This window comes from Passer domesticus, chromosome 4 (genome assembly GCF_036417665.1).
Source record: "Passer domesticus isolate bPasDom1 chromosome 4, bPasDom1.hap1, whole genome shotgun sequence".
Taxonomy (NCBI): domain Eukaryota; kingdom Metazoa; phylum Chordata; class Aves; order Passeriformes; family Passeridae; genus Passer; species Passer domesticus.
This window is the reverse complement of record NC_087477.1, coordinates 61,947,206-61,970,493: the sequence shown is the minus strand read 5'-3', so window position 1 is coordinate 61,970,493 and position 23,288 is coordinate 61,947,206. Positions and strand designations below refer to the sequence as shown.

The window sequence follows — 23,288 nt, the reverse complement described above, 5'->3', positions numbered from 1 at the left end:
ATTCCCTGATGGGTAGTAGTAAGTAGGGAAGGATGAGATGACCTTACTTGAAAAGAAGCATGTGAATATGAAGATGATTTCACTCTACTTTGTGCGTAAAGGATGGATTACTCTGCCTAGAAGGAGCTTCTCTTATGGATTAGAGTCTTCTTTTCCAAATTGATTTGTCAGACGTGGGATCTGGAGTGTTCCTTCCTTCATATATAACTTCAGTAAGTTCCACTAGTTACAGATAGTGGAGTTTCTTATCCTTACACCCTCATTCTGCAGAAGTTCTGATGTGGCCTTATGATTGAGTAATTTCTGCCTGACGGTGGGGATGAAGCTTTAATGCATATTCTTTGTAGGTGCTCAGGAATGGAGCTGGATTCAATTATATTGCTTGCAGGGAGTTTATGAAGGCTACTTATAGGTCAGGTGAGTAATGGTGGGGGAAGCTGGGGAAAAATTAAATCTCTCCTAAATCTGTTTGCAGAATAGTTCCTTCAGGATAAGAACACAGCCTTGCTGAACAACTTGGTGAGAGTGCTTGGCTACTGTAGGAGTGCAGTGGAAATGAACCCATACATGCTCCACCCTTGGTGTCTCCCCAGTGGCCTCTGGTCTGACATTTACTTAAGTACTACAGAAGTGTGATGCTATTGATATCACTGTTGTTGTTGAAAACTATATACTTTAAAAATTATTGACATTTTAGTCCTACATTTGAGATATGCTAGTTCTAAACTGTTTGGAACTGCAGGTGAGGTGTGTCATTTCCTTCCTGAGCTCATTCTCCCCAGCTTTCCTTCTGTATGATGCCCTGCAATTCCCTCCAATAAATGAAAGAGATAAGGTGAGGCTAAGGTTATACTGTAGCAGGGATTCACCCTCCAGCAGATGCGAAGTAGCCAAAACATTATGGAGGATGAGTAATTTCTGTTCTTATTTTCAGCTTGGAAAAGTAATTCCAAATGTCATTATGTTGATCCTTCTTTGGTGTATCAAATGATTTGTTTTACTTAGGTATGTTTAATCTTACTTGATAGATGTTTGGGTTGGCAAATGGGACACGGGTCAATAGTTTATCTGACTCATGCCCTGAGCTAGTTTAGATTTAAGGCAAATTAAGGTTATGCTGTCCTTTATTATTCTTTTATATTTATTGTAAATGAAAATTAACAGTTCTAAATTTAATGGTTTCACAGAGGTCTGAGTCAAAGAGGACATTCGGTATCTCAGCCTTTTTCCATGTCCTGTGCTCCGTTCAGCAGCAGCCTCACATTTTCCCAAGCCTGTCTTCTGTCACCTATATAGCTATAAAGACTTTTTTGTTGCCTTTGCTAGATTCACCTCCAGGTGGACTTCGGCTTTCCTAATCATGTCTCTGTCTTGGGTTGGCAAATTCTTATTGAGGCTCTCTAGAAACTGGCTGGATTGCCTAGGCCCTGCTGTGTTCTTCCTGCAGCACATATTTGAGTGGTTGAAGTTCCCCATCAGGACAGGGTATGCTAATATGAGGCTACTCTGAGCTGTCTGTAGAGTGCATCATCCACTTGTTGTTTCTGATCACAGGGTAAAATAAATTCCTGTATGTAGAGCAGAAATTGGCAGACAGCACTGTCATTTCTTAGTTCATTTTTTTAGTGAGGCAGATGCTCAGAATGCATGAAAGTTTCTCCTTTTTTATTCTGTGATATGAACTGGAGGTTTAGAGATTTTGAGGGAAAGCCTAGAAACTTGAGCCTGATGTCTTGTAAGGAAATATTTATGTGATATTTCCAATGGAGAACTGGAGTATGAAGAAAGGTAAAAAGTTCAAGTCAGAATTTTAAAGGATTACATTTTGTACTGGTATTTTTGTTTGTGTGGGTTGGGGTATTTTTTGTCCCCAAGACTCTGGATACAGCCTGTAATGTATGCTTGTGTTTACCAGAGCAGTTAATGCTATGATGGCAAAATGCTAGGTAGAACTTCTCTGCTTAATAGAAAAATATCGCCTGTAATTTAAACAGGATCACAGCTGCACAAGACATGCACAAGTCTGTGTGGTGCTTCTGAATCTTCTCTCTGTAGCGTCATCAGTCAGGGGCAGCTTTTGGCCCAGGCAGCTTGACTGCAGATTGACTTCACCTGTGCCAAATCTGCCCCAAGACAAGCACAGATGGAACCCATCTCCTTACACTGAGGCACTTCTTGAAATGTAGCACCTGGCCTGTTGTGGAGCTTTTTGATTACAGCTGTGATACCTTCTATTGTCTGAGGCCTTCAGGTTTTTTGTCCACCCATTGCTTTAACAGTTATTTTGCTTTTAAACAACCTTCACCTACTTTCATGAGTTAAAATAGCTTATGCACTTAAGTAGATCATGCTGTCTTACCTGGAATGCAGCACTCTGTTACATGTTGTTTATGATCTGATTAAGTGCTGAAGAAGCTGGTTTCAGATAATCAACACTTAGCTCTCTGTGAGGCTGCACAGAGCTGAACTTCACATTATTCATCTATAAAAGGAATGGCAGGGGCCCAGTGAACTCCTAAGCAGTTGTTGTGAGGCTTGGCTTCATGACTGCCGATTCTTACACAACTTGTTTTTATTTTAGACTCTAAGGTATAGCCTCACTAAGTATCTCATTTTTAATAGCACCATTTCCCTTTCTTAAAAGAACTTAGGGAAGATAATTTTAAAGGTAGAGGTGATCTTTTTCTTCTGTATTTTACTGTCTGATGAATCTATGGAGATTAAAACATGGATCTTCTTTTGCAAAAAACATAAAACAAAATTAAGTAACTGGACTAATGCCAGTGCAAGTGAGAACTTAATTTGGCTGTTTTCTGCCTCCTTATGAACCTTTGGGGTTTTTGATTGAATCTGTGTAATTGCAAACTGCTAACACTGCTTTTTGATTTAGGACATCTCTTCTGTATCCCAAATACTAACTGAAGAAAATGTAAAATACAGAAGGAAAAAACATGCAGCGGAACAAATGAAAAATCAAATACATATTTGTGAAGTGCACATACACAGTTCAGTTTATAAAGTAGGTCAAAGTTTAGCTGTGTAAATCCTAGCAGAATATCCTGTATAATGCAAACAACCAGCTGTGCATTCAGTACTCTCACAATTAATCAAACTTTACAGGCTTCTTGAGTGTGAGTGTGATGACACCAGTTCTATCCTGGGATCTGTTCAAACAATTCATGTATGTGAGCTCTTCTGGCAGGGAACTTTAGTGACCAGTGACCCTGTCCCTAGCAGCGTTATTCCAAGCCTTTACGGGGCTCTTGTCAAATCTTTGAGTGACTTTGTGACATGCTGCATCAGCTAAGTGCTCGTGTGTTTGCTCTCATTTTATAAAAAAAATATTGTGGGATTTCCCTAAACCTTGTGTGATTGCACATGGAGGAGGTAATTTGTGCAATACCAGTGCTGCTGACTTACAGTCAGATATAATGTCTGATCAAGGAAGAAGAAATTAATCACAAGATTTGTAAAAAAAAATTGCCTGTTCTCACTCTTAAGGCTGCAGCAACATAAAAATTGTATATTCTTGTGATTTCTTATCTTAGTGTAATAGTTAACTTTATAGTAAACTGCATCAGATGGCATTGTTCATGTATTTTTCAACTTAAATATACTGAAGGTAGCTGTGTTTTACTTATGATGTTACATGCACTTGATTTTAGGGTCAGAGTTCATGCCAAGGCTATTTATTGTTCAAGGCTATTAAGGAACAAGGAACAGTTGTTCCTTCACTTTTCTTGTTGGGGGATTGTAGCAGAAATACAAAAGAGTAGAACTGAGGCAAAAACATAATAAGTGGATTTGTGATGGCCTCTCATCTGATGACTAAACACTCTTTTTGTCTTACTTGTGGCCTGTGGTGTCCAGCACAGGTAACTGGAGCCAAGAATATATAAGCATCCTCCATATCTGTAGAAGTTTTCTTTAAAAGCTCGTGTCCACACAGAGAAGAGCTTCCTTACATATCTCCAAAGAGAAGCTCACGCTTAACATCTTAACCCAGTTAGTCAGCTTTCCATGGCCTTGTAATCCTTTGTTTGCTGATTTGCACATTCCCACCTTTCCCCCTATTCTTTATACTGTGGTATCACTCAGTGATGTGTTTCAGAGCAATTTGAATATTCCAAAGGAAAAGTGATAAAGTTTCAATGAAATCAGCATCCTAACATGACCACAGAAAAGTTTCATGTGCACCTTTGTGAGAGTCAGGGCACAGCCACCTAGAGCCCAGCCTCAGATCCCCAATTCATTCAGTCTTAAACTGCTGTGGGGTTTTAGTTCAAGTGTAATCTATGATGGTACACTGAGAAGATTTTATAGCTGTCCTCTGTCAAAAGAGGCAATTCTGTTATTATTTTCTCTTCTGATCCATCCCTTGATGTAATTCCTTGTTGTTTTCCCTTGTGCTGGCGCTAATGTTTGTCCAGCTCTGTGCTGAGCTGCTTTAGGGACTAAGGTAAAATATAGGAATTTCATTCTGCTCCAAAACCCATTTGGTGCACCTTGCTAGATCACCATAGATGTTTTTTGTCAAATTGCAAGTTGACATAGATTTGGCAACTAAAGTGAGCATAAAATATTTTGGGATAAGGCTTTCATAGCAGGTGAGGGAAATAGAGTGCCACACCAGGAGTACTCCAAAGGGATTGGGCTCTGGAGCAGGAAACCTGTTGTTCTTTCTTTGTAGGATGACATAGATCTTAAAAGTAAGACTGTGAAGATGGAGGTGCACAGGGGGACTTGCAGGCTTCTTTGGCCTCTGCACACAGAGCCACCTTCTTTGGAGTATGGTGCTCATAACTCCAAGGTTGTGGATTCAATCCCCATATGGGCCGTTCACTGAATAGTTGGTGATCCTTGTGGGTCCTTCCTAACTCGGAATATCCTCTGAAAGTGTCACTGACATTGAAATCTGTCCTGCTAGTAATGTGTGAGAAAAAAAAATCACTACATTCTTCCCAATAAGTCCAAAGCAGCCTTGCTCTAAAAAGATGAACATCATGAGGTGGGTGGTCTTCAACTGGGAAACTGTCTATCCACATATTAGGGAAGCACTAATAATTTTAAAAGCCCTCAGTTTCAGAACTTGTAACAATAACAAAATATATAGCAACAAAGTTATCCAGCTCACCTTACTATGGTGTAGTAAAGTCTGACTTCTGCAAAGGTGTTGGATGCAAGACACAAACAAAGGGAATGGGTCTCCTCAGTGCCTTGCAGCATCATCAGTCCTACAGCTTCAAATAAACACACAGCAAGCAGACTGCTGGGAAAATAAAAAAGTCCAAACCCAACTGAGAGACTTGTGCCCATGGAAGAGTTCTGAGTGAGAAATAGAAGGAGTGTTGAAATAATAGTTGTGTATCCAGAGTTAAGAGTTCAGAAAATACTATTTGGTTTATAGCAATATTGAATATAAACTGCATGCACACTACTATATAAAGAAATACTTAATGATGAGGGAGCTCCAGTGTATTTTCTGAGTTATCCACTGCTGAGGCTTGCTGAAGTTGATTTAAGACTAGGAGAAGTTTGGAAGTTTGAATGCTGTTAAGTTCTTCTCTGAACTCAAGTCAGGAAGTCTGATCTAGACTCACTAGATGGTTTTTATTTTTTGTTTAATTACTTAACACTCTTAAGTAATACAAAGTATGCACAGTTCTGAAGTTCTTAAATTAATTTTGTGGATACTCGGTGCAATGATAGTTGTATGCAATTTAAAGCCAGAAAGTAGCTATATTAGAGAGGGGGAAAAACTGCTTTGAAAATAACAGTTTTTATTTTAAAAATCAGTCTTACCTAAACAGTTTTTGTGGTGCACAGTACAATAGCATATTGAGGACAGTGTGATTTAGTTAGCAAAAGTGAGAAGATAATTTTTGTCAAATACATGAATAAACAAAGACTGTATCTGTCATGTAGGCTAGTAGAGTCTCTACAGACGGACTCAAGAGTGGTTCTAGCTCATATCTGATTGATAGCAGCTATCTTTCCTCGAGACTAATAAAACCAAACCCCCCCATTTTCTGTGCTTTGCAAGTTTCATTAGGAAGTTTGGGCTTTAGCTCACTTGGAGCTACTTAAACATGGACATTCATCTTCAGGCAGTTGTATTTTCTTCTTTTCAGATTTTAAAATGGCCCTAAAAGACAAATGCAAGCCATCCACATTCAAATATGAAGATGCCAAGTCATAAATTATGATATTGAGTAAATCATCTTCCTGAAATAGCTCCTTATGTTTCCATGCAGTTGGGTTTTCATTTAGAGTTTTTCCTTTCCTGGGCTGACATTTGTGCTGTGCCCCCAAGGTCATCAGATGGGGGCTCTTTGGCTGTAGTGGAGCAGAAAACCAAAGCAGAGGAGGCATATATAACTGCTGTATTTACTTTAGCAGCACAATCTCTCATCCTGTTATATGTCAAAGTGAATAATGGCAGAAAATCATTGTCGTAAAATCAGTGCTTTCCCTTGCCTGATGTAGACACAGTTGTTCTGTATTTCTGTTTTTTTTACCCTCTCTGTGGACGTCAAGTTGTGGGAAGGGCTGTGGGAAATATTTTCCTAAAGAATGATTTGTGTGACTGGACAAATACAGGCTTAAATGGATATGTGTGTTTGCCCTAAAGGTTGATCATCAAGGATCTGATACAAGGATTGAGTGGATAATGCCAGCTTATACTTGGTTTGTCCTTTGTATGAAACTGCTGGTCGATGTGGACTTCCCCTTTCTTTCCCACCCTCCCCCCCACTTTTTCCAGAGTGACAGTAATTGAGGTTTATTGCTAGTCATAAAAACAGCTTCACTGATGATGATTCCTCTTGCATTGGATTAAGCTTGGTCCTTCTGCATAACTGATTGAACACTTTTCATGTGCAAGCTTCTTGTGTGAAAAAGACCCTCACAAAACTAGCTTCACACAGGCAGAATGTGCTTCAAAATTGTATTTTTAGTAATCATTATGTGGTTTGTTGCTTTTATGCTATGCTTCTAATTACAATGTGAAGAACTTGCATAGGAAGAAAGAATAAAAGTTAGATGTTATAACTCCTCATTTGGGATTTTTGGAAGCTACATTCAGCCCAAAGGTGTAAGGTAGAGCTTGCACTGAATGTCTGGTGGTGTATTTGCATCTAAACCTGTGGCTAACTGAAATGGAGATTTTTTTTTTGAGAATCAGAAAACAAATTGTACATAAATCTTATTTCTGAGTCTTTGAGGCTGAGCTCTGTATGCACTTTAACTTCAGGCTAGTTCCTTTGAAGACAACAGAGATACTTGCACCAATGACTTTGAACATGCTTGTAGATACTTGCTTGGTTAACACCTATAATATGTAATATATTATTCAGTTTGGTTTTAGCCTTAGATTTTTTTTTAATGATGGTTATGTTGTTCACGTAGAAAAAAGAGGTTTCCATACCTATAATTAATTAATTTAGAAATATTTTAATGGAACAGAAGTACTTTCAAAACCAGATGAGAAAAATTATGATTCAAATACAAGAATATATTGAGGATTATTAACATGGTTGATTCAACACCACTATTACAAAAATTAGGTTTCTTTCCTGATTAAAATTCTAAATAGACGTATGCCATATGTCTGTGAAGCAATAATTTACTAAAGTCTTAAGAAGAGCAAAGCCCTGTTCATCACTTTTAATTCTCTGCAGATTATGAAAACATGTTCTAATGTGCATCTTCCAGTACAAATAGTGTTGGTACCTTCAGAGGTCTCTCACTGAAGCTGAATTCAGAGGTATTTCCAGAAGTTGTGTTATCATTATATTAGAAGTGCCTTTGTTGGACCAGCTGTCCAGCAGCAATGAGGCACTTCAGTTTTCCCATCTGAAGTGCAGATTTCAAAGTGACACAGTAGTGGGTAATGACACACTGGAACGAGGCACTCTGATTCCCAAATGAGAGCTGGGATTTAGGAGAGGAAGCAGCTGCTTCTGCGGAGCTCTCTGCAGTGTCTCTGCTGCTGTGGAGGGCTGTGCAGTGTTGCTGGCAGTAGCACTCGTAGCCAGCCCGTTAGGAAGCTTTTCTAATTGCAGGAAGAGAACTTCATTGTTATTGAAAGGGATTGTTCCCCAGAGTGCATACTCCTTTTGTCCCTGCAATCTCTTCGCAGCTTCATCAGGGTTTAAGATGAGGTGTTTAAGTGCCACTTAGTGGCTGTCCAGAGCAAATGTAAGATACTGCGATTTTGACAGTTTCCACCTCTTCTGCTTTCCACCACCAGGGGAATTGCTCACCTTACCGTGGAGATACTGAAGGCTTAATTTAAAACTGGTAGAAACCAGTCGAAAGATGCTGGTGGGTTTTCAGTTAGAAAGTTTCAGTAGTATAATTTCCATTTTACTTTTTTTTCCAAATTGCCCTACTGAAGTTCTGTTTGGGTTCTCCTAGTGGGTTCTTTTGTTTTTTGGTTTTTTTTTTCCTTGGGGTGTTCTTTCAATATTTTTTCAATGCCTCTAAAAGTATTGGAATGAGTTTGTATTTTATTATGTAACAAGAAGCAGCACTATGTAAAGTCTGTAGAACAGAAATACTGCTGTTTCTGGAGTTCATTCTTGTGTGTTAAATTTCACAAAACAATATCTGCTTAACATTGGTTAGTGTTTGACATCAGCCACTGTTCTGCGGTGTGTTTCAGCTCCCCTCAGCAGAATACCTGATAGATATAAAACCATTAGCTCTCAGTCATGTTAGGAGCTTGCTATAATAAGTTTTTATGTGTGTGAGTATAAAAACGTATCTTCTAGAAACTTGCAGGACTTCTGGATAGTCTTTACATGTATGTTATTAACTGTGAACTGAACCAGATACATCCTTAAGACACATAAGGATATAGCAGCAACTTGATCTGTGATTTAAGTGAGATTTAATTCTCACATGAATAGCTTTTACATCTCAGAGTGCATGCATTGCCTGTATGCAGGCTTCCTCTTTACTGGGAGGAGGTTTTTAGTGGAGTTTCTGCAGGGAGTTCATGTACTGCAGAAGACATGCTTCAAGTTTTTCTTTAGAATGGAGTTGTCTTTTTTTTTCCTTTTCTTTCAATGTTTGTGTTGGATAGACTATCCATATGCATGCTAGATTTGGAAGAGTCAGATGAGTTCCCAGGAACCTCAAATAAACAAAACACGGATTTCTGATTACATTTCTTATTAAAGTTACAGAACAGAAACTGTCAAGGTCTCAAGATAAACTCCTTTGCACATGTTGAGACAATGTACTTCCAACAAGCCATGTAAAACCTAGATATGTGACAAATTTTCCTTAGCCAGATAACCCTCAGTGACCTGACTTTAAGTACACACATTTGCACAGGCATGTCGGCCTGTTCTGGAAGGCATGATGCCAGCTTGAAACATCAGCTGAGTTGGACTTAGGAGTTTTTGTCTTTTGTATGGTGATGACATTGTGGACCTACAGTGAGAGAAACTTCTTATTAAGTTCTTGTTGTTTGACTGTATATTACAGCATTTTGCATGCTAAGAGAAGAAGCTGGGAAGATTGATTAAAACTGACCTTCATTCTACTAATTTAATTGAAAGCAATGGGACGCTTGAGAATTTAATATACCCGGGGTGAAATGTCCTATTTAATATCTTTATCAATGATCTGGACAAGGGGATTGAAGGCACCCTCAGTAAATTCACAGATGACACCAAAGTGAGTGGGAATGTTGATCTGCTGAAGGGCACAAAGGTTCTGCAGTTGGATGTGGACAGGCTGGATAAATAGGCCAGGATCAGTTGCAAGAGGTTCAGCATGGCAAAGTGCTGGATCCTATGCTTGGGTCACAACCCCAGGCTTTGCTATGGACTGGGGGCAGAGTGGCTGGAATGTGGCCACCGCAGCTGAACATGAGCCAGGGTGTGCCCAGGTGGCCAAGAAGGTCAGTGGCATCCTGGCCTGTGTCAGAAATAGTGTGGCCTGCAGGAGCAGGACTAGGCACTGGTGAGGCACACCTTGAGTCCTGTGTCCGGTTCTGGGCCCCTCACAACTGGAAAGACATTGAGGGATTGGGTCAGAGAAAGGCAACAGAGCTGGTGAAAGGTCTGGAGCACAAAGCTTTTGAGGAGCAGCTGAAGGAGCTGGGATTGTTTGGCCTGGAGAAGGCTCAGGGGAGTCCGGATCACTCTTTGCAATGATCTGAAAGGAGGTTGTAGTGAGGTGGGATTGGCCCCTTTTCCCAGGTAACAAGAGACAGCATGAGAGGAAGTGGCTTCAGTTGCACCAGGGAAGATTTAAATTGGATATTAGGAAAAAAACTCCTCAATAACTGGGTTTCAGGTATTAGATCAGGCTGCTCAGTCGTAAAATCACCATCCCTGGGCGCATTAAAAAATGTGTGCATGTGACACTTGAGGACATGGTTTAATGGTGAATATGGCAGTGCTGAGTTACTGCTTGGACTTGATGATCTTCCAGGTCTTTTCCAACCTGAATTGATTCTGTGATTCTAAAAGACCTGCTCAGATGTCTTCTGAGGTTCACTTATCCATTTGGGTCTTTGCACCTGTGAACACATTCAAATAGGTGTGTTAAGACTTGCAAGTTGAAGTGGTGTCTGAACTTACCAGATCACTTCAGTGAACAATTCAGCTGTCTAACCCATCCATCCAGCTTTGTGCAGATTTCTCCTGGAATGTCAGATTTCCCTATTGGTACTAAGAATATCCAGAAACGAGGAAATGGCAAAACTGACCTGTGATTAGTTACGTATTTATTTATGTATTTCAATAGTGTACTGCATCTCAACTAATATTTTAGATTTTATTCCAGAAAATAGGTACACATTTCCAAATTTGATGAGTCTTACACGAAATGATGCCGCTCTCTCCCCTTCTTGGTGACAAGATGGTTAACAGAGCCTGTGGTGAGGGGCTGCGCTGGGGCTGCGTGGATCCTGGTTTTCGGATGGCTGACTCAGCATGCAGAGGCTCCCATTGTTCTGGCAGAGGGGAGGAAGCACAGTCAGCACATGTGGGTGAAATGTGCAGCAGTGACTTACAGTAGTATATCCTGAGCCCTTTGAAGCAACGCAGCTTTATCAAAACCACAAAAGAGCCATAAGGACAAATCCTACTGCTGTATTTTAAAACCCTCTCTATTGTATGTTATATTTCACAAATGTTTTCCAGTGTGTTTTTTAGGAATTAAAATAGAATTGTCTTAAAGTAACTAAATGTGGAGTGTTGTTTGTAATGAAACCTGGAACTGTAAATTTCTGAATGGAAAGCCAACTGAATCATGGGGAAAGTGATTTTTCAGATTGGTTAAGACGGTGTTTGAATCCTGGTTTGAAAGATGGTTTATTGCCATTTTGTGGCTTTCACTGTAATTGAAATACAGTATGTTTTAGCCAAAATACAAAAACAAATGAGTCCATATCACTGGTAAAGATACACTCAAAGGGTTAATAAGTCTGCAGAAGAGGTTAGGAAGGGGAGAGATTAGCAACAGTAAGTTAAAAATGTGTGCAAGGGAACATTGCTGATAAAGTTTTCCACTTTCAAGACAGCTGAGAAGGAGTATAATCAACAGCACAACATAGCAAAATAAAAATCACAGATAATTTAATAAAAAGGCAGATTTACATGCTCTATACAAAATTACTGTACATGCAAATTATTATGTTAGTAGGTTCCAGTGGTATTCTCAATTTCACATTACACTGCAAATATAAAGACAGGTAAGGACTGTGCTGCAGCTTTTAATCAAGTGGAAGGCTGGTGCTGAGAAGTGATGTAGAGCAAGGGCTGGACAGGCAGCTGAGTGTACTTGATCAACTGCAAGGGCCTGCAGTAGCTCTCAGCTGGCTGCTACAGTTCTTCCACCAGGGTTTTGTCCAACAGCACCCGAGCAGGGAGGCTTACAGTATGAGGGCAACCTTACAGACATTAAAATTTCTTCAGCTTGATTCTGGAGCAGAGCAGGACAATATGGTATTTTTTTTTCTCTTTTTGTTATCTCTGCTTAAGATATATAAGGATATTTTAACAATTTAGTCTGTGATTTTAGTGGGGACAATTCTCAAATAAACAGCTTTTACACTCAGCTGCTCATCATATGTGAACTGCAATATAGCTCCATTGACTGTAGGTAAGTTCTGGACCCTACACCTACTGAGAGATAAACCTGAACTGATAGTTCTTATTGTTAAGCAGTTCCCAGGAAAACCAAGAAATATTTTTGTTTCGGGGTAGAACAGTTAACACTTAAAGTTTTATTTTAACTGTTGGAGTTTTTTCAATTTTCTGAACTGGGGGTTGCTTTAGAGTATGTGAACTACAATATAAGCCTATTCGAATCTGTGTGCTGTCTATGGGGATTGTGGCTGAATTAAATAATGAGAAATCAATGCTGTTAGAAATAAATTTATTGAGTTATTAAGTAAATTGTGGAGAACTGAGAGGACTGGCTTCTTTCCATGGCTCTCCATACTATGAAGCTCAATATACTTCCCAAGTCTCCTACTGTTGCAACTGAGGTGTACAAAATAATATGCCTAGGACAGTGGGACTATTTTTGTATCTGTAATTAATTATGCAAACAAAGAGCTAGGCTATAACTCTGTAAAATGATGCATACATTATTCTTTATCTTATGTTACTCATAGAGTGTTCTAGTGAGCCACAGTAAATATGGACTAACTAAACTAACATGAAGTCCCATGTAATGGAAATAGACATTCATAATATATCTATCTCCCACAGCATATAGGGAATTGATAAAATTATAATTGTGTTTTGATTTTAACCAGTAAAATGAGTGGTGTCATGTTCTGTTCATAGGTTTTCCTCAATACTTCCTAGACATTTTTTACTCTGTAACTTATCTGTTATTGGAAGTAGAAGTGCTTAGTAATTTTGAGGATTTTTTCGACTGTGAGATAATGATTCTTTACAAAGGAAATGATCTATATCTTCAAATGAATTGTCTTTTTTCCCATGTGACTTAATCGTATAAGCTTCAAGATCAACAAGCACTGAAGCACAACTTTTAACTAATTGCATTTTGAATTTTTTTTTAAACTTTAAGAGTTTTTTTTAAATTCTCTTGAGATCTGTGGTGCTTGTCACAAGGAAGCAGCAGGAAGCTGATGGAAAAGGGTGCAAAATCCTTTCAGGGTCATGTGTCTAGTGCCAGGGGACATTAATGGCAATTTAATTTTCACATGTTTTGTATCCCAGTGCTGGAAGACTTTTAAAATAAGCAGTCTTGCATAATTAATATTTCATTGTTTATCCAGTTGTGTCAGGGTGTGTGTGCAGGTGTATGTCATCCTTGTGGCATCTGCTGCTCTCTCTCCAGAGCCACCTCAGCATTCTGGAGAGCTCAGTTAAGTTATCCCTCAGCTTGGTGACACTGAGAAGACCAAAACCTACTGTCCTACAAGGAGGAGAAACAGGAGGTTTCTGGCTGATGTGTATGTTTGTCATTTCACACTGGGAGCATCCCCATTTATTTTGACCTCTGTGATTTGGTTCTGCAGTTTCCTAGTTTGCTCTACCTGTTTTCTGGTTTTACTGCTCATTTCACAGCTTCCAGAAAACCCTCATTACTAAACAGAATAAATGTATGGAACCTCTGATGTCTCTTTGTGGCAATTCCCTGCTGTGCTCTGAGTTTTCCCTGTTGCTCATTTGCCACATCATCCTTGTGGGTTTTCTGCATCCAACTATTCAGATCAAAGTGATCTCCTCACAAGATATCTTCATAAACTTGCTTGGACTTATCTGTAGATTCAGGCTGTGTTTTTTCACTCATTTATAGAGATCTGATCATTTGATTACAATTAGATCACTCAGCAGTGTACATTTCATCTCGGTCAAATGCAGACATATGATTATGCTTGAGTGGAATTAGTCAGAACCCGTGGCAAAGTTCCTGACAGCTTTAAGCTTTATTTTGTTGTCTGTGGGAAGACAAAAAATATGCAACACAGAATAAAGCTTTCCAATCCAAAGTTTGCTCATCAGTGTTTTTGGAAGTGTTTGAAGTGGCACAATGATTTTAGTCTAGATGTACTCTTGGTAGCTAAATGTTTGTGAATGGGCACCAATGGTCCCTAAAGCTAGATTGTGTTACCATTAAGCTGATTATGTATAGCTGTGGTTACCTTTACAGGATGATGGGTTCCACATGCTGTGAGTAGTATTTTCTCCAGTCCCTTGTTTGACTAAGGATTTCATCAAAATCCTTCCACTCTGAACTTTCTGGGGCAAATACTGAGAAATTACCCATTCCATTCAAGGTAACTAACTGATCATCCCAGCATCTGCTATCACCCGCAACTGCCTTCTAACAGGGCATAAGAAAAGCACAAGCTGTTTTCTCTAGATACAACTTTTCAAATGATAAAAAGAATGCCTAAATACTTTCTAGTCCAAAACAGACCCAGGGAAAGAATCTGAAGATAATGGTATCCAATCAGGAAAGCTGCTTCAACCTTAGGAGGTGTTTTATCTTCTAATGACTCTCATGACCTCACTCTAGTTGGTGTAACCCTGCCTGTAGGATATGACTTGCCCAAGGAAGACTTCAATTCCACTGTCTGCTGAGTGAGCAGCATGGCCTGTGTGCTCTTACACTTCTCTCCTACAGGTGTAGGATCATCTTTCCCTTCACAGATCTTGCATTCCCTCAATCCTCTTGCTGAGGTGCAATTGGTAACCCTCAAGCTCTGACACTGTTGGAGAGAGAAGGGACAGTGGTGGTAGGGAAGAGTACAGATGGCCCATCACCATCAGGACTTTTCATTTCTGAGTAATCAGGAATGAAATGAAAATGAATCCAAGTATCACTTGAATTGAAGCATTTTAGCAATTACAAATTTTGTGGTGGAAAAGACAATGTATTACAGGAGAGGTTGGAAAGGACTCTGCTGCTGAATCAGTGCCCAGCAGTCTGGGAGGAACTGTTCTCTTCTGTCTGCCGCACAGGGAGTGAATTGCAAGTTATCTCTGGGCACCGGCCCAATGTCAGCATTTTTCATGTTTGCTACTGGTAAGCAAATAGCCAGAAAATTTCACTCACAGTGCTAAGACGATTGTTCAGATCTGTGTAATTTCTGTTTCCACTGAGTGTCTAGAAACCACCAAGAAAGTCAACCCAGGTGCTTTGGTGAAAGCTGGATTTCATCTTTAGCATGGGCGGTGGGCTCCTATGCGCTTTAATTCAAAGGGACAGCCACTACTAGCCTGTGGTTAGGGGTTGGCTCTTGCTGTTGTCTTTCATCAGGGCGCTGGTGCAGATCTGGTTTGGTGAAGTAACTGGTTTTATGATTAATATTTCATTTTGTATTGAGAAAAATGTTTGCTTATAATTTAGCCAAAAGAAGTAAGAAAGCTTGCTCTTCACCACAGTTTCTATTCAGAAGCCACTGAGTTAGGCTTGATTGAGTCTTTGGAAAGGATAAAATCCAGTGATTTCATTACTCTTTTCCATTGATGGATTCAGATAAATAATTTTTTGCATCTTGCATTGTGTGAAGGTGTCATAGAAGTCTGGTGTCTCCTTAGACACCTTTGTTGTGGTATGATTTATTACAGCTGCATCTAAGAACCAAAACATTATTACATTTTGAATTCACATCACAAACAGTACTCTCACAGTAGTTATTTTCTTTTTCTCTTTTTTCTCTGATAAAGTAGAAACCTTCACACCTGGAACTTTCAGGAAAGGATAAGACAGTACTCAGGGAAATCTTAAAGAATGGTGAGAAATAAGTGATAAAGGATAAAAATTGTGGGTGTTTTTAAACAAAGACTAAATATTGGATGTGATCATTAATGGCAGGCGTATTTTGGTTTGGTTTTTTTTTTCCACCTGAATATATCAAGACCTTCTGTGTACAGGAAGGAAGGAAATAAGTAAAGTTGCAAGTGAATGTGGACAGAGGGGATAATTCATAAGAAGAATAACTGCCAAAGTATGTTTAAGTACCGTTCAGAATAAAAAACTTTAAATGGGAATGGGATCTGCTTTAAAATCTCCACTAGTGGTAACACAAGAGCAACAGGAGAGGCCAGTTCTCAGGTACCACCGTTGTGGCTATACCCTTAATGCAAGTTCTTATGAGACATTCAGTGATGACACACTGTGAAGATTCATAAAAATATTTATGGTCATTAACCCTAGAGAAACTAAAATCAGAGGACAATTAGGAGGAATACTCCTCTTTTGAGTTGAAAGGTCAACTGCACCTTCCTTTCTTCTTAATATTTCTGTATGACTTCTTTATCTTTTTATATCTCTTTCATTCTCTAAACAGTTTCTTTAAATGGAGAAAACTTTGTTGGAGAAAAAGATCATGGGGGTATTTGTGTAAATTTATGTAGGACATCTGTAGAACAGAAAGATCACCTTTCTGACGATATAAGCTCTAAGTTGTGTCTTTGAAGTATTTTAACTGTTGCTATTTTAAAAACAGCCACAAATATCTCGCTAATACTTTCCATGATAACATGAAACAGCTTATAGGGTTTGTTTTGATTTTTAAGAGATCATAGACTTGGATAAGATGGTGTCAAGTGCTACTTACTATTTATGGAATACAGATGTTATTCCCTGACCCCAAATTTTTCCATTTCCCCAAAATGGGTATGTAGTATTTTTGGAGAGACAGTTATCTACACAAGCCAAACTTAAAATACTAAAATACAGAAGTTGTCTTTTTAGAAATTTGAACATTCTGAAAAATGAATCCATTTATTGTTCCCACTACATTACTAAACGCATGTTTTTTGGAAGGTAAGCAACACAGTGACCTTTTAATTTACACTGAAGAATTTTGTGCGTTACTATATGTTTTTATAGCTGAACACTTAAGCCTCACTTCCAGCTGTTTCCCAAGTGCCAAAGTGTGCCCACTTCTCCTTCCTTCAAGGCCAGCATCTATCATCTTTTTTTAAACAGGTGAACTAAAGCAGAGAGAGCAGTTATGTAGCACGCCTGAAAGTCATGTTAACAGCAGAAGCCAGAATTCATTCATTGTTACTCTATCTCCAAATTCAGTATCTTCACCACAAGACCACTCTGCTACCCATTCCTGTAGAAGCATGTAGAAGTTTTCAGAGTGTATTTAAAATACAGATGTCACTATAACAACTACATGCAACAGGTTTCAAAGTTAACACACTAGAGATGGCAGACAGAGTGAGAAGCCAGATATCCTGACTGACATCAGTGTTTAATGTGGCTTGGGGGCAGGTGAGTGTATTGTTAGTTGTTCATTGAGAAGTGCATAGCAGACTCCTATGCTTTTCTGTTATGATTGTAAAAATCTAGTTCTTCATGTTGTTTCTGAGGTGGTGGAAAATAAAGGGCTTTTTGTTTTGAGCCTAGGGGATTATTTCCTGTGAACTCCAAGCCTTTTTTCCTTTCCTGGTTCTGTGCCCTTCCTCCAAACTCAGGAAAATTAGTTGTCTCAGGCAGCCCTACAGCCACCGAGTAGGGGAGGAGGGAGTTCCCGGTCAGCTCAGCCGGAGCAACGACAGGAATGAGCATTCCTGGCTGAGTGGCAAATAACATCCCTGGACCTGCGGGAAACATGTACACTACTGCCTGCCCTTCCACGACAGTCTGATTTCTGGAAGTTGAGCTGCTAGCGTGTGATGTCAAATGCCATTAGCTAACACGAATGGCAAGACAGACTGGAAGTGTAACATTTCACAGTGGTTTCAAATAGATGCTTTTTCGCTCGATCCTTTAATGTTAGGAATGGCTTGGATGCCGGGATGTCCCCAGAAAGTTTAGTTGAGAATCCCGCGGTCAGCGCAGCACTGCGGGGCCGGCAGTGCGAGGCGGTTGCCGGCGTTGCCGGGCGCGCTGCCGGAGGGCGAGCCCGCTCCCCTGCCGAGCCCGCAGCCCGGGCGCGGGGAGCCCCGCCGGAGGCGGAGCGCGGCGGGGGCGGGACGCGGCCGCGGCCCTTCCTTTCCCTTCCCTTCCCGCCCCGCAGCCCCGCGGCTGCAGCCGGCGCCGCCACGGGCAGTGTCCCCGGCGCGCAGAGCTCGCGGCGCCCCGTCCGGCGGGGACCCCTCGGGAGCCGGCGCGGGCCCGTCCCTGCCGGCGCATGAGGCCGTGCGAGCGGCGGGCGGCAGAGGCGGAGAGGAGCGGCCGGAGCCGGGGATCGCCGCGCCGGAGCCCCTAGGATGTCACCATTGTTCAGCTGGGTGGCCAAGGTAGGCGGCGCGGCGCCCTCCGCGCTCGGGAAGTAAAGTCCAGACTTAGGGCTTGCAGATGTTCGCGTGTAAATTCCAGGCAAGTCAGTCACCCCTGGGAAGGGAGCAGAGCCCTGCTGTATTGTTCAGGCAGGGAAAAGGAGGAGCACTCAAAGTGGCCACGAAAGTCAACCTGCTGTCAGGCGTGGCGTGGGTTTAGGAGCTAAAAGCGAAGCTGTAGGTCTGGTCGACTTGTTCTACGTTGCTGCGGATCTGCAGAAGGGGGGAGCTGAAATTAGAACTGCTCAGAAGGCCTGATCTCAGTGCCTTTTGAAGTGTATCGCTACTTTTACACTCTGGGGAATGTGTAACAGCGCTCCCACTGTTTGTTTTGGAGTCTTTTTTTTCCATGTTTTTTGTCATGCTCTGAATTTATGAAGAACAGTGAGTTGGATTTTAGTGGGATACTTACAGGTTTTATTATGACAATGCATGTGTCGCTTTCTTCGTCTGTGTCTAGGGCTTCAGTAGGATTTTCCACTGTAATTGAAATTACATATGGATGCAAAGCAGTAAAGATGGTTAAAGATCTCTAGAATATATTTTTGAGCTGATGTTTAAAAAAATTCTAATTTAAAATGAGCTGCAAATGATATTCTGTCTCAAGGCACAGTTCAACCTGTAGAAGAGGACAAGTCTGTGAAACAGCTGTACAGCAGTCAAGAATTGTAGGTTCCTTTAATAAATTAGCTGGGGGAAAAAATCGTGTATCCTGAAATTCAACGGACAACATAAAACTTGATCCTCCCTTCTCTGTTGTCAAGGTGTAAATGGTCAGTTGCTTAATTACTTCTGCATTCCTGTTCCTGAATATTTAACAAGTGAAATACTTACCCTCAGAAGATACTAAGAGGGAAGTGCTTGATCTGTGACTGTTGCCTTTGTTCAGATTCTCAGATAGAAGGATTTGCTCTATTCTGTTTTGAAAAGAGACTGCTTTAGACACACCCTGAAAATGGAAATGTATCCTTCTGTCTTTCCACTTGCCTTTTTTTCTCTGGGTGAAGACCTGTTGGGTGGAGCACGTGTGGTGACCTCTCCCATCCCTCCTCAGGCTGTGTCTCATGCATACCCTAAGGCCCGGTTCCCGGTGCGATCTGCAGGAAAGATTCCGGCTGATGCCCGTCCCTTAGAAATGTGCCGGTCTCCTGTACAGGTGGCTGCTCTCAAGGACGAGTGATGCCACTGAGTACGTACTTCAAGCATGCCCCCAAGGCATGGCTCATTTCGTCGTTCACTTGCCAGCTTGGCAAAGCAGCTGGTCCGAGAGGAGTTGGTGTCGGAGGAGGTCAGAACTTGCAGCACACGAAGCTCACTCTGCTTTTAGAGAAACAAGCTCTTGCACAAACACACTTCTGACTGCTTTTAGGAGTGCTTTCTTTCTGGGCTTTCAAAACTAATTATTTCAATGCTCATTTCTCACAACTACTTAGTTTTATTCTTTTGATGGCCATTAATTGTCAGCACTAACTTGGGAGGGAAAGCAAGGCAGTGTACTTAGAAATATAAAATGAGGCTCGTTAATAGACAAAACTTTCCTGCCTGCCAAAATCTGATCAGTTAAAATGTAGGAGCTATTGCTGTGGGCTTTCAACACAAATGCAAGCCTTTCCAGTATTTATAAGATGGTGGCCCATTCCAGAACAGGGAGGAACTGTAGGAGGAGGAAACTGCCCCCCCTTGAAGGACAGCTGTCCCCTTGCATCCCTTACTTAAAAATGAGTGACCCCCACTTAGGTAAGTGTTTTGTCTCACCTGGCAGGTCACCAGGCCTGCAGATAGTTACATGTGAAGCAATTTACTGCAATGTACTATAAAATTGATTTCCCTGGTGTTTGTATAAACATTGCCTTTTAATATACCTTGTTTACACATTTTTAGCTGCAGTTTCACCCAGCTTGTCTCTTACCTACGCACAGGCTCCTCAGGGCTGAGTTTTGCAGCACTGCCAGGCTCAGCCATGGGGCCCATTCTGGGCTGGAGGATAAAGCCCCACTTGAGTCATATGTGGATTGATGTTGCTCCCATTGGCCTTATGGATGCTGGCTGAACCCCTTTATGATGGCTCTGTGGATAATGAATTCTAAAGTACTGACTTGTTTTACTCTCATAAAATTATTTAAATAAAAAAGAATAGTTATACCTGTTTTTCCTGCATGGTTTGATACAAAGTTAGACAACTGACTTAAAGGAAATCTTTGACTAAGCACCTGAAAGCACAGTCTCTTGGAAGTGTAAACTATGTTTGCACTGTTCTGAGTAGAAAATACAGTTTTGTGCTTTGGTAGATACACAAAGACTATTCATATTCAGTTTAGATCACTGAAGTAATTGTTACTAAAAGTAATCATTGTGGGCTTGAAAATGTCACAAAAAAAGACATGCAGGGTTTCAGTGGTAAACTGACACATTATTAATTCATTAGTAGGAGGTAATAATACAGTGACAAATGTTAGAAATAATTTTATTTCTGTTCCTATAATATTTAATACAGCTTTAGTAAAAAAAAAAAAAAGATTTGTCATAGTTCTTTACAAATTGCTTAATTTTATAATGCAAATTTCTATTCAGAAGCAGCTTTACAGAAACCAGGATTAGACAACTGATTGCTGAAGAAATTGAAACAGTCCCTAGTGCAAGAAATTGTATAAATAATTTTGAGTAAATGTGTCCTTAGATTCTCAGCTAGCTATGAAATTTATACAGTTTGTCTTTCTAGTTACAAAAAAAAGGCGCTGTATATCATTTAATAGCTGTGTTCAATTTATGTTGTCTGAATTATTATAAACCAACAAGGAACCAGTAAAGAGAATAACTAAGATAAAGTGCAAAGCAAATTTACACAATTTAATTCAAAGTTTCTTCTATAATTATTAAGAGATGCTCCCTCCTGAGGGGAGCTGCAAGTGATAGAGTGTGGTGCTGAAGCTTGAGGAACCTCCACTTATGTGCCACCAGCACTGGAAGAACAGCGTGGGTTTACAGTGTAGCTGTCCCCAGCTGGGTTGGCTAATCTTGGACTTTGAGTTGAGAAAGCCAATTGTTTGGATTCCTTCTCCTATGAAAATCAGATTTTAGGGTGTATTCACAATAGATGCTCTGAAATTCCCAAAATACAGCAAAACAAGAGGTAAGTTTTAGTTTGGTTTGGGTTTTTTTCAAGGATTTCTCAGTCAGAAGGGCCTGTGAGCTCTCCACAGTTTAGGAAGTTCTCAAGCCATCAACAATGTTGCTGTCTTATTCAGTGCAGCAGGATGTGGCTACTTGGCTTGTGCTATGAAACATTACTGGAGAAGTAATCATAATAATATTGGAAATGCCACTTATGTTTATTGTAATCCTAGTGTAGCTTTTTGTTCTGTGTTAGAATTGCTGTTTTGCCATCTTTCCTACTATTCTCTGTATAATAGAACGCCTGGTAGACCTCCAGAGGGACATGCATGCGACTAACAATATACTTCTTAGTTTAAGTCAGAAGCTATAAATGAAATTAATTTGCCTTCTGCAAAGGAATGAAGAGGAATGAGAGACTGAAAATCATGATGGCCAAGAAATCCCCTCCTGCTTTTTTTTTTTGTTGTCCTTTTTAACGGTGTTCTGTAAAGATTTTGGCTTTTTTGCTGGTCTGTTCTAGGGTATGTTGCACTCATTTATGAGGATGCTTTGCTCCAGTTTAACTTATGTGCCTCTTTCTTTTATTCCCCACAGCTTCTAGCAAAGTTGAGCACCTTTGGACATCTTTAATCCCCAAGTGAATGATTTACATTTTAGCCAAACAAATCAAGTTTTGGTCTCTTCAGAATCCCCCATAACCAGCCATTTTAAAACTGTCTAGAGCCAAAAAATCTTACATATTTGTTAAACCTGTCTTACTTTTAAGCTCATCTTGCTTATGATAAATAATTTGGGTATGTAAGTGGTGGTGGTGTTCTATGGGGTGCAACTCTTGTTTGTGCTAGTGCATTTATCCCAGATAACCCTAATTGTAAAGGAATTTGAATACTTGCATACCGTATCAAGAATCAAGTAGTTAATAGAGAGCTAGTGCCGGGGAAGAATTGGGAATCACTGAGGAGGGAAGGCTCAAAAGCCACAGTTTTGCCTGTGGAAGAATCTCCTTGAAGCCATTGACGCTGTGGGCAGAGCTGAAAGGACAGACCCTCGCTTGTCTCCCAGGCTGGATGCCAGCAGTGTAGGAAAGGGAAAGTGCAGATTTTTGCCAGAGCTGTGTTTTGGTACCCAAGCTTACACAATGCCCTTGTCAGAGAACACTACATTTCTGCTCAGTGTGATTCTCCAGGTCAGTTTATGTTGGGGTAAAATGTTGTTGCCAATTGACAGCTTTCAGATAAATGCTGATGGTCACAAAATACCGAGCAGTTCAAATGCACTGTTTTCTGTATGCCAGTCACTCCCTGCCTTCCCCTGCGGGGGCCCGGGCAATGACTGAGGAATATGCGCTCAGCATTTGAAATTAAGTCAGTCCTGTGGTGAAACCCCTCAGTTACTCAGCACTTAAGTCCCCTTTGGGACTATTTGCTTTTATTCTTCATCCTTCCGTTTCTTTTTGTGCTGGCAGGCTGGAATTGCACCTGCTCTGCTTAGGTGTTCCCCATTTGATGGGAGAGGGCTGCAGTGTAGTCGCTCACATGGCTTTTGTGTGGCTGCACAGGTGTCTAGGGCAGTGTCCTCTGCATTTGTCAGCTACATTAGGGGTGCTTAGTAAGGAGCAGAGCTTTCCAAAGAGAAGTTCCTGGCTATGTAGATTGCAGTTTAGCAAGGTTTTTCTCTTGAATCATTTATGCCTTTCTGAATTAATTTCTCATGAGTGTCTTCTTTGAGGTTCAGGTTGACCTTCAGATTTAACAAGCCAAGCCTGACAAGGTAGCTGAGCTTGCTCTTTTGTACAGGTTCTGTCCTCTGCAATTCAAAACAGAACTTTTAGCCTCTAGTCAAACACCATTTGCTTTTCTTTGCTGAGAGGCACCCTGGAAGTTGGTGCTAGCTCTCTTCATGTGGTTAAAACGTTCTGAGACAACCACT

At 40.6% G+C, this 23,288-nt stretch overlaps 1 protein-coding gene across 9 annotated transcripts in view; it reads left to right on the top strand.

The window, feature by feature from the left end:
• The window catches only part of TBC1D1 (TBC1 domain family member 1), a 101,335-nt gene that overhangs the window by 11,294 nt on the left and 66,753 nt on the right, over positions 1-23,288 (top strand). Inside the window, exon 1 of one of the 9 annotated variants that reach the window (XM_064418419.1) lies at positions 17,978-18,206. The exons of the other annotated variants lie outside the window; for them this stretch is intronic. Within the exon in view, the coding sequence (XP_064274489.1) occupies positions 18,177-18,206 (30 nt within the window). The 5' untranslated portion in view covers positions 17,978-18,176. Of the gene's footprint in view, positions 1-17,977; positions 18,207-23,288 lie in introns of those variants that run through there. 9 annotated transcript variants of the gene reach the window in all.